At 38.5% G+C, this 12,954-nt stretch overlaps 1 protein-coding gene and 1 long non-coding RNA gene across 9 annotated transcripts in view; both read left to right on the top strand.

Annotated features, from left to right (window-relative positions):
• Window positions 1-12,954, top strand: part of LOC133529127 (uncharacterized) — a 229,284-nt gene that overhangs the window by 132,340 nt on the left and 83,990 nt on the right. The gene's annotated exons all lie outside the window — the stretch shown is intronic.
• LOC133529109 (T-box transcription factor TBX3-like) overlaps window positions 1-12,954 on the top strand; it is a 147,768-nt gene that overhangs the window by 57,662 nt on the left and 77,152 nt on the right. For 5 of the 8 annotated variants that reach the window (XM_061866737.1, XM_061866736.1, XM_061866735.1 and 2 more), the window contains exons 2-3: window positions 1,187-1,300; window positions 3,818-3,971. In XM_061866737.1, the coding sequence (XP_061722721.1) occupies window positions 1,187-1,300; window positions 3,818-3,971 (268 nt within the window). Of the gene's footprint in view, window positions 1-1,186; window positions 1,301-2,715; window positions 2,830-3,817; window positions 3,972-12,954 lie in introns of all 8 variants that reach the window. The other 3 variants (XM_061866739.1, XM_061866738.1, XM_061866732.1) reach the window with 1 other exon arrangement.

Raw genomic sequence — 12,954 nt, 5'->3', positions numbered from 1 at the left:
TGCCATTTTTACACAAGGTCTTGTGACTTAAGGCTCATTAGGCATCTTATTTATGGCGCCTACGTGACGACGGACGACCGCTGATGGATGTCGTGTCTCGAAGTACGGGCCGGGCATACAAAACTGTTGGTTGACTTAAGGTTGATGACGTGATAAATAGACAGGGTCTAAACTTGGTGTTTTTGCTACGATATTGATAGCCAGGGATTTTAAATGCTCAGGATCTAAATGGATCGTTTCTGATCTTAAAACGGAATTATGGTAGAATACGAAAATACATCGTTATTGTTATCGTTAGGTCCCTACTGTTGCTTACATGACACACACACACAAATGCTTAGAAAATTGCATTGATGGCGTTCAATGTTCAATATAAAGTACATTATAAATGACAAAGTAATCCTTCGTAACTCCAACAAATATAGGTATAGTTTTTAAATTGTATTATGCATATGATATGAATGATAAACTAATGATGAATACAAAGTAATCCTTAGTTGTCGTTAAAAACCGCGGAAACATTGAGGAAACCGTACACAACTTAGTTTAAGTAAACAAACAAATGCTTCTACAAGTGATACTTAACTAACTAAATACGTAGCAATTAATATTGCGTAAGCAAGAGTGAGTGGCATAACCTCGTGCCTTGTGCAACGCCCGATGACATGACAGATTGCACTCCCGCACGCTTCTGTCGCAGAAAGCAGTTGATTTTGCATTTACACGAGACAGTTTACATAGCTGATGCCTCTTGGGCAAGTTTTTCAAGTTTCTGTGTCGTTTGAAGGTTATAGCCACTTGACTTCAATCATATCAAACGCTTTCAACTCATACGTATATGTATTTTCGTTTTGAAATATAGGTACCTAAAATTCAAATGTGGCGCGATACTGGTAAACAAAATAATATAAGTACCAGAACTATACAGAGTTCGGTACACGTCCCCAATACAAGTTATGGTTGGTTCCTTCATTTGCAATATCACACATCACTCAAAATTTAATCAATGGGCAACAAGGTTTTATATTTTGTGTATTAAGACTGTCTAATTAGAATAAGTTTGTATGTAGGTACAGCAAAAGAAATTTTGGAACAATGTTAACGTAGTAACTTCTATTTCTTTAAATATTTAACCTGCACATTGGTTCAAAACATCGATTCTACAGGGACCATTTCCGATTTACAGACAAATGTTCCCTCAAATGAAGTTCCGCGTATCCGGATTGGACGCGAAGGCCAAATACATCCTCCTGTTGGACATCGTCGCCGCTGACGACTACAGATATAAGTTCCACAACAGGTAGCTTGCCTGGTCATCCATTGCCTGTACCATCACGACTTCACCCCACCCACCAATCAACGCCACCGAGAACCTGGCGTTTCTACACCAGATTCTCGGAGCTATTTGACATTCACGTCGATTGAAGAATAACAAACACTTTCTTAGCTTAGCTTCTGGTCCCCACGCTACACTGAATCACCGTTCTTTAATTGCGGACAAACTATTTGATACGAAGCACGCTTAATTTTAAGGGCAACGACATGTCGGACAAGTGTACGATCCAAATCGCCCGACGATTAAGGATTCAACTCGCATCAGATGGGTAATATCATTAAAATATCTTTGTCTCAAACACCGCGGCGGTGGAGTAAAAAGCGAACCGGCCGACACCAGAGGTGAGAAATACCGACGCGACTCGTTGTGTTCTACTAAATTAAATCGAAATTGGAACTAAATGCGGCGACAATCTGGTCGGGCGATCTCGTTAGGAAAAAATAGAGATCAACCTTCCGGGTCAGCTACGTGAGGATGCAACTGCGGACGTGTACCGAAGCGCCGGAGATCGATAATTATCGTAAATGATCGTGTACATTGTTTAATTCCCGATGACAAGAGGCGATAAGAACGACTCGTCCGCTTTACGTCAGTCCGATCGACGGCCAATATCAAAACCGCCGACACGCGGGTTTGGCAAGTCGAGATTCGACCGATAAACTCAGATTTAATATCCGTTAATTAATACGACCCGGGCATTCCGGCCGAATATGCGACTGTGATTCAGCCGTAAACCGATATCGAAGCCGACAAAAGCCTCCAGCTGCCTAACTCTGCTAATACGGTCATAAATTACTCGAAATCTGTGAGGCTCATCGATTAACTCGCCATTACCATCGGGCCGTTCGTTTCCGAACTCCGTTCGATATGTCAGGGGACAAGTTTTTTGCTAGACGGTGTTTGGAAGGCGTGTTTTGAGTTACTGGATTTTCGTTTAACACCGCATTTACTCACGTCTCGTGGTCACGATGTTGCGCGACGGCATACAATCGCACAATGGGCGCGTACCTCGCCATTTTTGATCGTCTGTGGCGGAAACACGGTCTTTTTGTCTGTAGCGAATACTCGGTGACACCTCATTGCACCGCGCTGCTGATTAGACCTCGTATTGATTCGTGAAAACTCCAAATATAGTACGAATTGCGCTTTGTTCTTCACCTTTAAACCTTCTCAGCTTAACTAGAGCGCGAACCATATAGGATTACAATGCAGCGTAATTAGGACGGGTGAGACCATAAGCTAAGGCAGTCGTTTCTCGCCACTAAAAGGACGTAAAAAGTGAAACTAGTCCGACGGCATGTCACACAATCGACGTGATGTCAAATCGTTGTCGCAAAGAACAAGTCCCAATCCATGTTTTTCTCTCGTATTGCTTGCAGACGTATGTTTCCTGCCTACAAAGTTCGCGTTTCTGGTCTTGATAAAAAAGCAAAGTACATTTTGCTAATGGACATCGTAGCTGCCGACGATTGCAGATACAAATTCCACAACAGGTATAAATAAACTGAAGGAATTAAATTAAAATAAGAGTTTACTGGTAGCGATTGTGTCGGGAGCCGCTTAACGGTTGGTAGCTGATCTTATTTTAATGTAATTCGTAATATTGAAAACAAAAGGCAAGAAGCATGCGTATTTATGTACTGATGTGAACCGATAGGGGATCTGCGATTTGCTAAACATTATGTCCCTTTCCTTAGCCCGCGGCTCCGAGGGAGAACCTTCCAAAAATCGCTCATTGATTCTTAAACAACGTAGCCCATTAAGCCAAAGGAAGTTCGCGCTTGAAGCTCTACGCACCCCAATTCTGACCCTTATCTTCTTAAGAATTACTCTCCATTGAGTAATTTGCTGCTTCACACCGCAAACTTGCTTTGGTTTTGTACATTTTTTGTTCCGCAGATCTCTTTTCACTCACATTATGTTTCATGCATTGTTTATTGTTATACCATTATACTAGTTAGTTGCTTTTTTATTGGTATTTAATAACCGCATTATGGGGGTTCTTAGAGCACATTGCGTGTCAATTAGGTATGTAGTTTTTTTTTCATTAATAAAATAAAAACTTGTCCATGCATGCGGTGTTGGCCGTTTTTTCGCAAGTCTCAATTTTCATGCTTCAATACATGCATAGAATTAACATTAGCTTTTAATTTAGTTGAAATGTAAACTATAATTATAACCGACCACCTGTCTTGAGCATGCTCATAAATAATTCCCTCATAAAGTATTTAATTAAAACAACTTGTTTAATCGCGTTTAGAAATCAGTCAATTTTATAATAGCTGCAAATAGCTGTCCTAGTTCAAAATTTGTGCCTTTATTCATAAACGTTTTACACACGTACTTTAATTTCATTTGTCTCTTTCTTTAGCTTTGGCATTGTATTCCTCAATCAGACTTCTGTTAGGTAGCTGAATAAGGGGGTTTATCCGTCCCTCACTAACTAAGGAGTTTCTGTATCTTCTCTCTCTGTTTCCGGAGCCGATGGATGGTCGCCGGCAAGGCGGACCCCGAGATGCCGAAGAGGATGTACATCCACCCGGACTCGCCGTCAACGGGCGAGCAATGGATGCAGAAGGTGGTCTCCTTTCACAAGCTGAAGTTGACCAACAACATTAGTGACAAACACGGATTCGTGAGTACCGACTTTTCTTAAAGGTTTTGGTGTTGGTGATATTCTTTTTAGCTGAGTCGAAAGTCTATAAAAATTTTTTTTTTTTTTTTGGTTAGGAAGGCAAAGATAAAAGTTTATCAGATATTATCAATTATCATACAATCCATTAAAATATAAAAAATCAATACGGATGGGCATCTCAGTGTTCGCGTCCATACTTTTGTAAAGTTCTTTAATATATAAACTGTTACCAAATATCCCGTGAGATGGCGCTGTACCGGGAGCGGCGATTTCTACATCACGCTATCGAAATGTTTATAGGGATTGTATATAAGGGTTTGAGATTATTTTGAATATATTGGCTTTATTTGTGACTGATTGTTTAATTTCATAGTCAATCCTCCTAAAGTAAAGAGCGCCCTTTTTGAAAGAGTTAGGAGTACATACATTGGTCCTTCGAACCGGATCACAGAGCTTAGAATTCAGAGCTGCACAATGATTGCGTAGTCAGACAAAACTTTGAAGATGAAAAATCTATGAATTGTATTCATATTCGTGTGTTTGTCGAGCCCTATTCGCACCAGATCGTCCAAAATGCCTTTATATATAAACTAAACACACCTTATTAATTTTCCCGTTATGTACCTTCAGAATACCCCGGCGTCATCCCAATGGATATGATAGAGGTCAACTCTAAATTCCATAATACCTCGAAAAAGAGATATTTAATGTTGGGTGTCTAGGTAAAATTTTCACGCACCGTTCTGGAGAGTAAAAGTGTATCAGGATCAGTTTTCAATAAGCGATTCTCACTTAGCTAAGCCTCTTGATGTGACGATAAGGTCGAAGACGAATTAAGGTTATCATAGTATAGATTTTTATCTTTGCCTGTACTTCAATCATGTGGTCCATGTACTCCACAACCCATAAAGATTATACCGACACCAAAGCCCGACGACGCTTTTGTATTGTGTAACGCATTGTCATTACTGTTCCGATCGACAAAACCTCGAGATTCTAAATAATGGGGCTCATGTCAAAACTGCAAAAAACGTCCCAAAAAGTAGCAGTCGGAGCAAAAAGTTTATAATGTGGGTGATATTATAATTAAAAAGAGGTTCGTGGGTAGGACCCCTGTCGACGGCCAGCGGGGGAGCATTGTGCCTTTTACGGTTATTATGGCTATTTACTTTGGGCACCCATCAACTCGAGTCTTTACTTCAATGCCGATAGATCGCCGCTTTCAACGGCGCCGTTACAAATTGGGAGTTTGAGACTACTACTTCTAATCTGTTTTTTTTTGTATGTGTTTAAATTTATAGTATGTTTAGGGTTCAAATACAGTAAAAAAATCATTTGAATGTCACGACAATGTCCTGATATGTATATTATTGATTATTGATGCGGACCTTTCGGGAGTCCTTTCTCAAGCTGAACAAATGATATCACGTTTACGAAACCGATCTCCTTGAACGTTCTCCAAGTGAATATGAAGTCAAAACAAAAATTTCGAGCACGTACGCCCGTAATTAAAGTCCAAAACCTTAATTAGAAGTCCGCGGCCCACCCGAGGACCCATGTCGATTGGCTATAATGAAAAAAAACGCAAAGCCCAGCTTCGATTTCAAAAACGCTACTGAGGAAAGCGGCCCTTTAAACATAATACACTTGAGCGCATTTACACAACCGCGATCCAATCATAGATAAGACGATTGTTTTTTACTTTTTTCCGATGCGCGTTTGTTTCTTTTTTTATTTCTTTCGTGTCAGGTCTTTTGTCTTTGACGAGGGGTAATTGAAATAACGACGTCGCCGCGAGGTATGCGTAGAATTTTGACAACAGCTGACTTGGTACATGGCGATGCGTTTTTGTTTAAAATTCAGCGGGTTATTAATTTTTATGTCCTCCGATAGCGTTTACTATGATGTGGTAGTCGCAGATGTTTGTTGACTACGCCAGTTTAATTACTGCATTTGATGCTATAATGCTATTCGTACAATAAGCAGTCCTAAAGAGACGATATTCAATTTTAGGTAATCGTTTGCAAAAATCGTACTTTGCCTACGTAGATCATATTAGCGTTTCCACTGAATCTTTTATGTATAGTTTGGCTACGGAATGTTATTTCAAATATAGACAAAGAGAATCATACTGTCTTTGTCTTACGCTCGTACTAGCTCTCAAAAGAATGGGATGAGTATAGATTTATTTGTTCTTATTTACTGACAAATTTGGTTTGCCAGACTATCTATGATACAATAATTATATTTTTTCTACAGCTTCAGGGCCCTATTTTGTAATATTACAAATACACAGGTTTACAGGTATAGACTGGCTACATTAATGCGATTGACACTTGCTTGACCAATGCTGAGAAGCCTTTTCACCGGTGTTGCCAATTTAGAGTTGTAAAATTGTACAGTGCGACAAAAAAGAGAAAATTAAATAAAATGGAACAAATTTTCATACGAAATTGTTGCCATGTTTCATCATTTTACGTCAAAAATGTGACAGTTACGAAGAAACTGGTGACCCTTTTATTTTCTATTATTTTATGTCGCACTGTAAATGCAGTAGCTTTGACATTCAACCCGACCCATACTAAATTCTAAAGTGAGGTGAAAACTAATATCGTATCATATTGTCATCAAAATGCATGATTAAAAAGCAGAACAAAGTTACGTGTAATACGAATACCCATGATAGATTTTTTTTATACGATTGTCGACTATTAATAACAGACGTACCGTGACAATTTGTGATAACGATAAAGACCCTAGTGGCGATGAATAGCTGTATCTAACGATTAAAGTATTAGTTTTGATTACTTAATCAAGCATTTCGAATAATTGATGTGACTTGAGCTCTATTAGTACGTCGAGTTGCGTAACCTTCGGACTGTTTTGTTTTTGTCTGCGTTATGTTAGTAGGTACTTACAATGTATAACTTCCCTACATTATGTTCAGAAGCGATAAGCTAATGGCCTATATTAAAAAAAACCTTTATCTGTGGTTGAATCGTAATTTACTTTACGTATATTGATAGCCGATATTAATTACACTCAAATTTAGAACATCTCTTATTAGAAATTACTTTGTTTTGTTCAAGCTTATGATATAGATGTAGATATAGTAGTGTATGTACTAACTGTACATAATTATAGGCATTAAAATACTAGTGTGATCCGTTTATGAAACTCATTACATTCGTTCCATAAATTCACACTCCTATTTTAATGCATTTCATTACGTAACAGTCATATAAACTACTATTACAATTCGGGGGTCGGCGAAGAAAGTGTTACAAAACACAATTCGCTTTATTATTTTTATTAAGATTAGTAAAGACGACTAGGGCCGAACCTTAGATATACTATTATGTACTTATTAAACTACATAAGTCGTTATGTTTTTAGCTGACCTTTTCATTATACGTTATCTGCCTGTGTTTCTGTCAAAATGTATTTCAAGAAAATAAAAATGATGTAAGTATTTAAACAGAAAACGAAGTTGATAATCCACAAGTATAAATCAACCTTTTTAGTTTAATTTTATAACGCGCATAAAATCGGCATCTAATTAGGGTTCAATGCAGAAACTATAAAAAGCGGACAATCCCAAATCAATCTGTGGTTTAGAGTTTAATTACCGGGTCGATACCAACCTCATCCCTAACAAAGTGCTACGACTTATTAACTAAAAAAATGCAAATACTTCTAGAGGGTCTAAGTCAGTAGAACATTTACATCTATTCATATAGTCGCGTGAAAAATCCAGCCAATATCTGGGTTAACATTATTACATTACATGATAATAATCTTAAAAAATGAATCAAGTATTAGGTACAAAAAACAACAGAGAGGTCTCTATGATTATTATTATTTACATTCACTAGATTTGGACAAAAGTTCCCAATGTCAGGGAGGAAAATACTAAAATATTTTACTAACACTAGATTTGGAGGTGTAGATGCTGTCCAATCGTCAAAAAGAAAACTATATAAAATAAGTGATTCGCGCCAGACCACCTTGAATGAGATCTGCACGTCGCCGGTTGCTGTTTCCGTATATATTAGCCGCGTTTTTCATGCATGATATGATACAGCATCATTTTGATTTGTTAATGTCAACAGTAGAATAAAAAATCTATAGGTACTCGTCCATCTTTTACTAGTAAGAAAAGGAAAATGATAGTGAACTTTTCCAAACTATAGGTATCTAGCCAGACCCTATCTGGTGCGTATAGACCCGGCTTAGTATTTACAGCGGCGCAGGAGTTTATGGACGTGTTAATGGCGGATCGGCGTGTCTGTCGCCAAAGCGTTTATTGTCGCCGGTGTGGACTCGCGTTTATTAGCGGCGGTGTGGCCTCGTCTTTATGCGGCTGTAAATTTTACGTGTGCCTTTGTTTATACTGTATTGTGGTGAAACTACGTTGCTTATATCTTAACTCGTGTATATTTTTGCCTTGTTTGCTGGATTTCTTTTGTTTTATTCGAAGGAAGGAGAGGTGCAGTCGAGTTCATAAGTATGTATACATTGCTTCGCCTTAATCCATTGCAATAAGATGAGATAATGCATATATATCGCAGTCAACTGGTTAAATTAGCCAGCTAATTAGTTGGCTGAAGAACAACCAGCCAAGTCATATAGTTAATTGATTTGATTTTTAATTTGATTTTTGGTTAGGTTAGGTTATGCACCATAAACATCAAATTCATATGAAAACATGACGTACACGTGGCGTTTCTCACTACTAAGTCAGCGAAAATTAAGTTAGCTTAGAAGCCTTACACGAAGTGGAATTTAAAACTTCTATACATAATAAAAATCGTTTGCGAACAGTTCAAGGACATTAAATTCATTTCAACTCCACTTCAACTCAAAAAAACTTTTCTAAACTTTTTCTGTTCGAGGAATATGGGTCCCAATTATAAAGACATCAAAATGTTTAGTATCAATTACGAATAAAGAGGTACGGACAAGCATGAAATCCCATTGAAGGGAGGCGAACCAGCACTAATCGGACGGTTTACCAAAACATCTTGAGTTGGGGGCCTTCTGAATGCGGTGGGCTTACGCTGCCTCCGAGTCCGAGACATGCTAATCGGCATTCCATAAAAAGGTCTACTTTGTCAGGGACGTGACGCGTTGTCGTGGATAATGTTCTCGATGCCAGGACCAAGCCCGGATTTAGAGACCTAGGCACTTGGTATGGCACTTAGAATTTAGGGAGACTTCCTGCTCTATCTCAAAACCATTGCTAGGTTGCCTGGGCCCCTAAGCCCGGGTTTTGTGGGCCTAGGTTTCCACCTAGGCCTACCCTACTGCCTAGGACGCTTCCACAACGACACATTGTGGGAAATACCGGTGTGGATTTCATGGGTATGCTCTTTCTCAGTGGACAGAGTCGGTTGGTGAGAGCCACATACCCATCAAATGGGCCCACGTCAGACCCGAGGGTAAAATCATTCCCACACTGTCAAAAAAGGGACGTAAAGCGTATGACAGCTACCTTAAGAACCTACAGAAATCTGTATTATATACAGTTGAATTTAAAGCAAAATTATCAAACGTTATGCCAAATATCGGCTTCTTAGCTTTATCAGAAGTGTTAAAAAAATTGCGTCGCGTACTCCTCTTCTGGAATGATCCTGAGACTTACTGTACAGCAACAAACTTGACTAAACATTTTATGTGTTTCGTTGCAATAGGGTTATATATTAGTTAGTTAAATCTGTTCAGATATAACGACAGCACATTCCAGTATACACAATACACATGGTTATATTTTCTTATCGGCTTTATGCAGGTTCTTACCGTTCTGGTTGCAGTCCTACAAGAGAAGGAGCTACCTGAACGCTAGATTAAGAAAGCAATGTAGATAGGTATTGCCATTTCCATTTAATAGCAGGATTCTTCCTTCCGATCTAAATTCTGCAAGCGGAACCATGAGTATTACATAATTCGCCCGCAAGAGAAAAAATTGTCACACGTAAGGTTGGGCGGGGTAAGTAAAACTATTACCGGGAGAAGACAAACAATTGTATAGAATCCTTATACTGAATGTCTTGCCCCGAGCAAAATAAACTATGTTCTTCTTACCCCACCTTACCTTAATTCAGGAAATCTCAATGCTCTTTGAGCTAAGGCAAAATTAATATTAGAGGGCCCACTTTTTTTTAACAGTCTAAAACAGGTTTTACGCGCCGTCTTTACATGTCTGTCTCTCCGCCGCTTGATTTTTCAAGCATTTCGACTTCAAGAATCTAGTAAGCGTTGTAAGCATACATTGTAAACGCCAGAGACGGCGAGAGCTTTAATTGTGAAGGGCTAATCCGAGGCCTGATTCCGAACAATTCCTACAGAGCTATTGTTCATCAGAATACAGCTGCGGCAAAAACTTCTTGTGTTTGTGTGTTGGGTTGGGCTGCTATAACCGTGAAAGTCGAAGTTCGCAAATTACGGGCACCTTTCTCTGTGACTCTAATTACGACTGCATTGGAGTAAAAGAGAAAGATCCCCGCAATTGGCGAATATCGGTTTTTGCGGTAGGCCCCTTGAACTATAGTTATAGACGGGCACTAGAGTTGAACTCATGCACACATCAACAAATGCATGTACCTAATGACAGCTGAAATTTTGAAATTACCTATAAGTAGTATCCTTTTTTATCACAGATTTCCCATGATCATCTCCTGTCTCCATCATCAGATCAGCCCGATGGTAACATAATATTGCATCGTCACCCGAATTACATTTGTATGCAAAATTTCAGGTCAATCGAAAATCGGGAAATGGGTCAAATTTAGCTTCCAAGATTTGACCCATACAAACATACATACGTGACCGTCTGAAAATATCACACGTGACTGTACTACATACTAACAGGGCAAGTTAAATATAAGCTTGTAAAAATACAAGGTAGTATTCGAAGTACTAACAGTTTTACTATGACGTAAAGCTGATCGAAGTATTTCAAAATTCGCAATAAGCGAAAACAAAAAACAAACTTCAGTCGAACTTTCCGTAAAATATCACTTAACAAACAACATCTTTAACCCGTAATAGGCTGTTTCTAAACTTTTTTCAGGGGCTTCAAATTATTTTCTATTTACTCCGATATTTGGCAACTACGCATTACGAAATGTTTTTACAAATTATTACGGATATTTAAGACAAAGTTCGGTTTTGTGAGCCATATATGTGCTCATCACGGGAATTTGTAAAGTTAAAGTTGTCGGACACGGAGCGGACTATATTTATATACGAATTATAAATAATACTATTTTGATAAATTATCATGAGTAAAAGCAGGTAGAATAAAAAAAAATAGTTTTTACTTTTTTAAACCATTTTAAGCTACGCGTCCTTAGTCATAGTTTTTTATTTGCTAGAATTATGGTACATTGTAAAAGTATGGTGGACATAATTTGGTTCAACATAATTCACCAGTATTTGGCATGCAAATTTTATTTATACATACATCTGGAAACATTGTAATATACACACATAGCATCTGAAAAAGAACCTACGCTCAAAACTTCAAGTCGCCGCACATATACAAATATTCCTAATATTGCTGTTTCTGGACGTCTATAAAAATATACTATAGATGTGAAAGCCTTAGATACTCGTAGTTGGGGAAGTTTGCGCAGTTTCGGAAAGGTTTATTTCCAGACTATAGATACAGCCGCCATCAGATGTAGCGGAGCGGCCAACGTGCTCGCAAATATCTGAACACGCCTCTATTGTTAAGGCCCTAGAGTGTGTGTTCAAATATTTTTGAGCACCTCGTCTGCTCCGATATATGTGAGTGCGTTTGTACTAACATTACCTTTCTCTGGCGCTTATTTCATCAACTTAATAACTGACACTTGAAACTAAAAATTTCATGTTTCATGAAGTAACCAAAGTTAATAAATAAATTCAAGATGTTTTGTGAAAAACAAAGACAAGGTACTCAGCTTGCTTTGGTATTAGAGGCCAATTCGAATGTACACTCACATTAGAATGATATTGGTCATATTGGCATCATGTTTGCATTTCGGTTTTTGTGGTAGGCCCCCAGACAAATACTAGCGAAATGCACGATAACTAAATAACATGATTCAAATATTCTGTCAGTGGTACGTTCGAATTGGCACGTATATTTGAGTTAAAATTTGCGAAGACACAAATTCGGTCGCGTCAACGGTCGGCTAGGTACAAGCGATACAAAGCAACTCAACCGGTGCGTTTACCCGAGCAAGAAAGGGCATATGCTTCGTAATTTATATACAGTTATTGATCAAAAGATGTCCTTTTGAAGCCATCGGAGCGGGCAGGGTCGGTGGGGTGATAAAATCTCGTAAGTGTCTCCGAAGGGGTAATTATGGAATGGTGCGGTTCACGGGAGAGAATAGGGCCCTTGTCGTTCATTGGGCATTGGATTCTGATTTGCTGGAGGGTGTCTGGAGTTTTGAGATTTCGATATTAAGAAATGATGTCCAGTCTAGCTTGTCAGTAGAGCTCTGTGACATAGTGACCCTATCTCGTCGTGAGGGACCTTAAAGGGCCCGAAAGGCATTTGCTATCACTGCCAGTTCACTATCTTATTATACTTTTATTAGCTACCTGTATGTCCATATTCCTCTCTCTTCATTTAAGAGCATGGTTCTTGTCGGTGGAGTAGACGCTAGTTTTCGCGGTCCTCGGCCAAGTTCTTCCTATAATGCCTGAATAAATTATTTATATTTCTAGTTCATTTGTGCAACATCTGAATATTATATTTGTTTTTGTCTCAAGTATAAGTATGTCTCAATATACTTTTGATTCTCAAGCCGCATATCTTTATAAAATTTATGGTGTCATACAAATCACAAACAAATAAATAAATAAATATTGGACATTATGGAACAGAGTGATCGGTATTTTTGATTATTGGTACAAGAACCAGGTGAATGTCGTAAGATGGGCAGATGCATTATCGGAGGAGTACAGATTGAAGTGTGGAGTGGGGCAG

Source organism: Cydia pomonella, chromosome 20, assembly GCF_033807575.1.
Source record: "Cydia pomonella isolate Wapato2018A chromosome 20, ilCydPomo1, whole genome shotgun sequence".
Classification (NCBI taxonomy): domain Eukaryota; kingdom Metazoa; phylum Arthropoda; class Insecta; order Lepidoptera; family Tortricidae; genus Cydia; species Cydia pomonella.
This window is presented reverse-complemented; position numbering and strand designations above follow the sequence as displayed.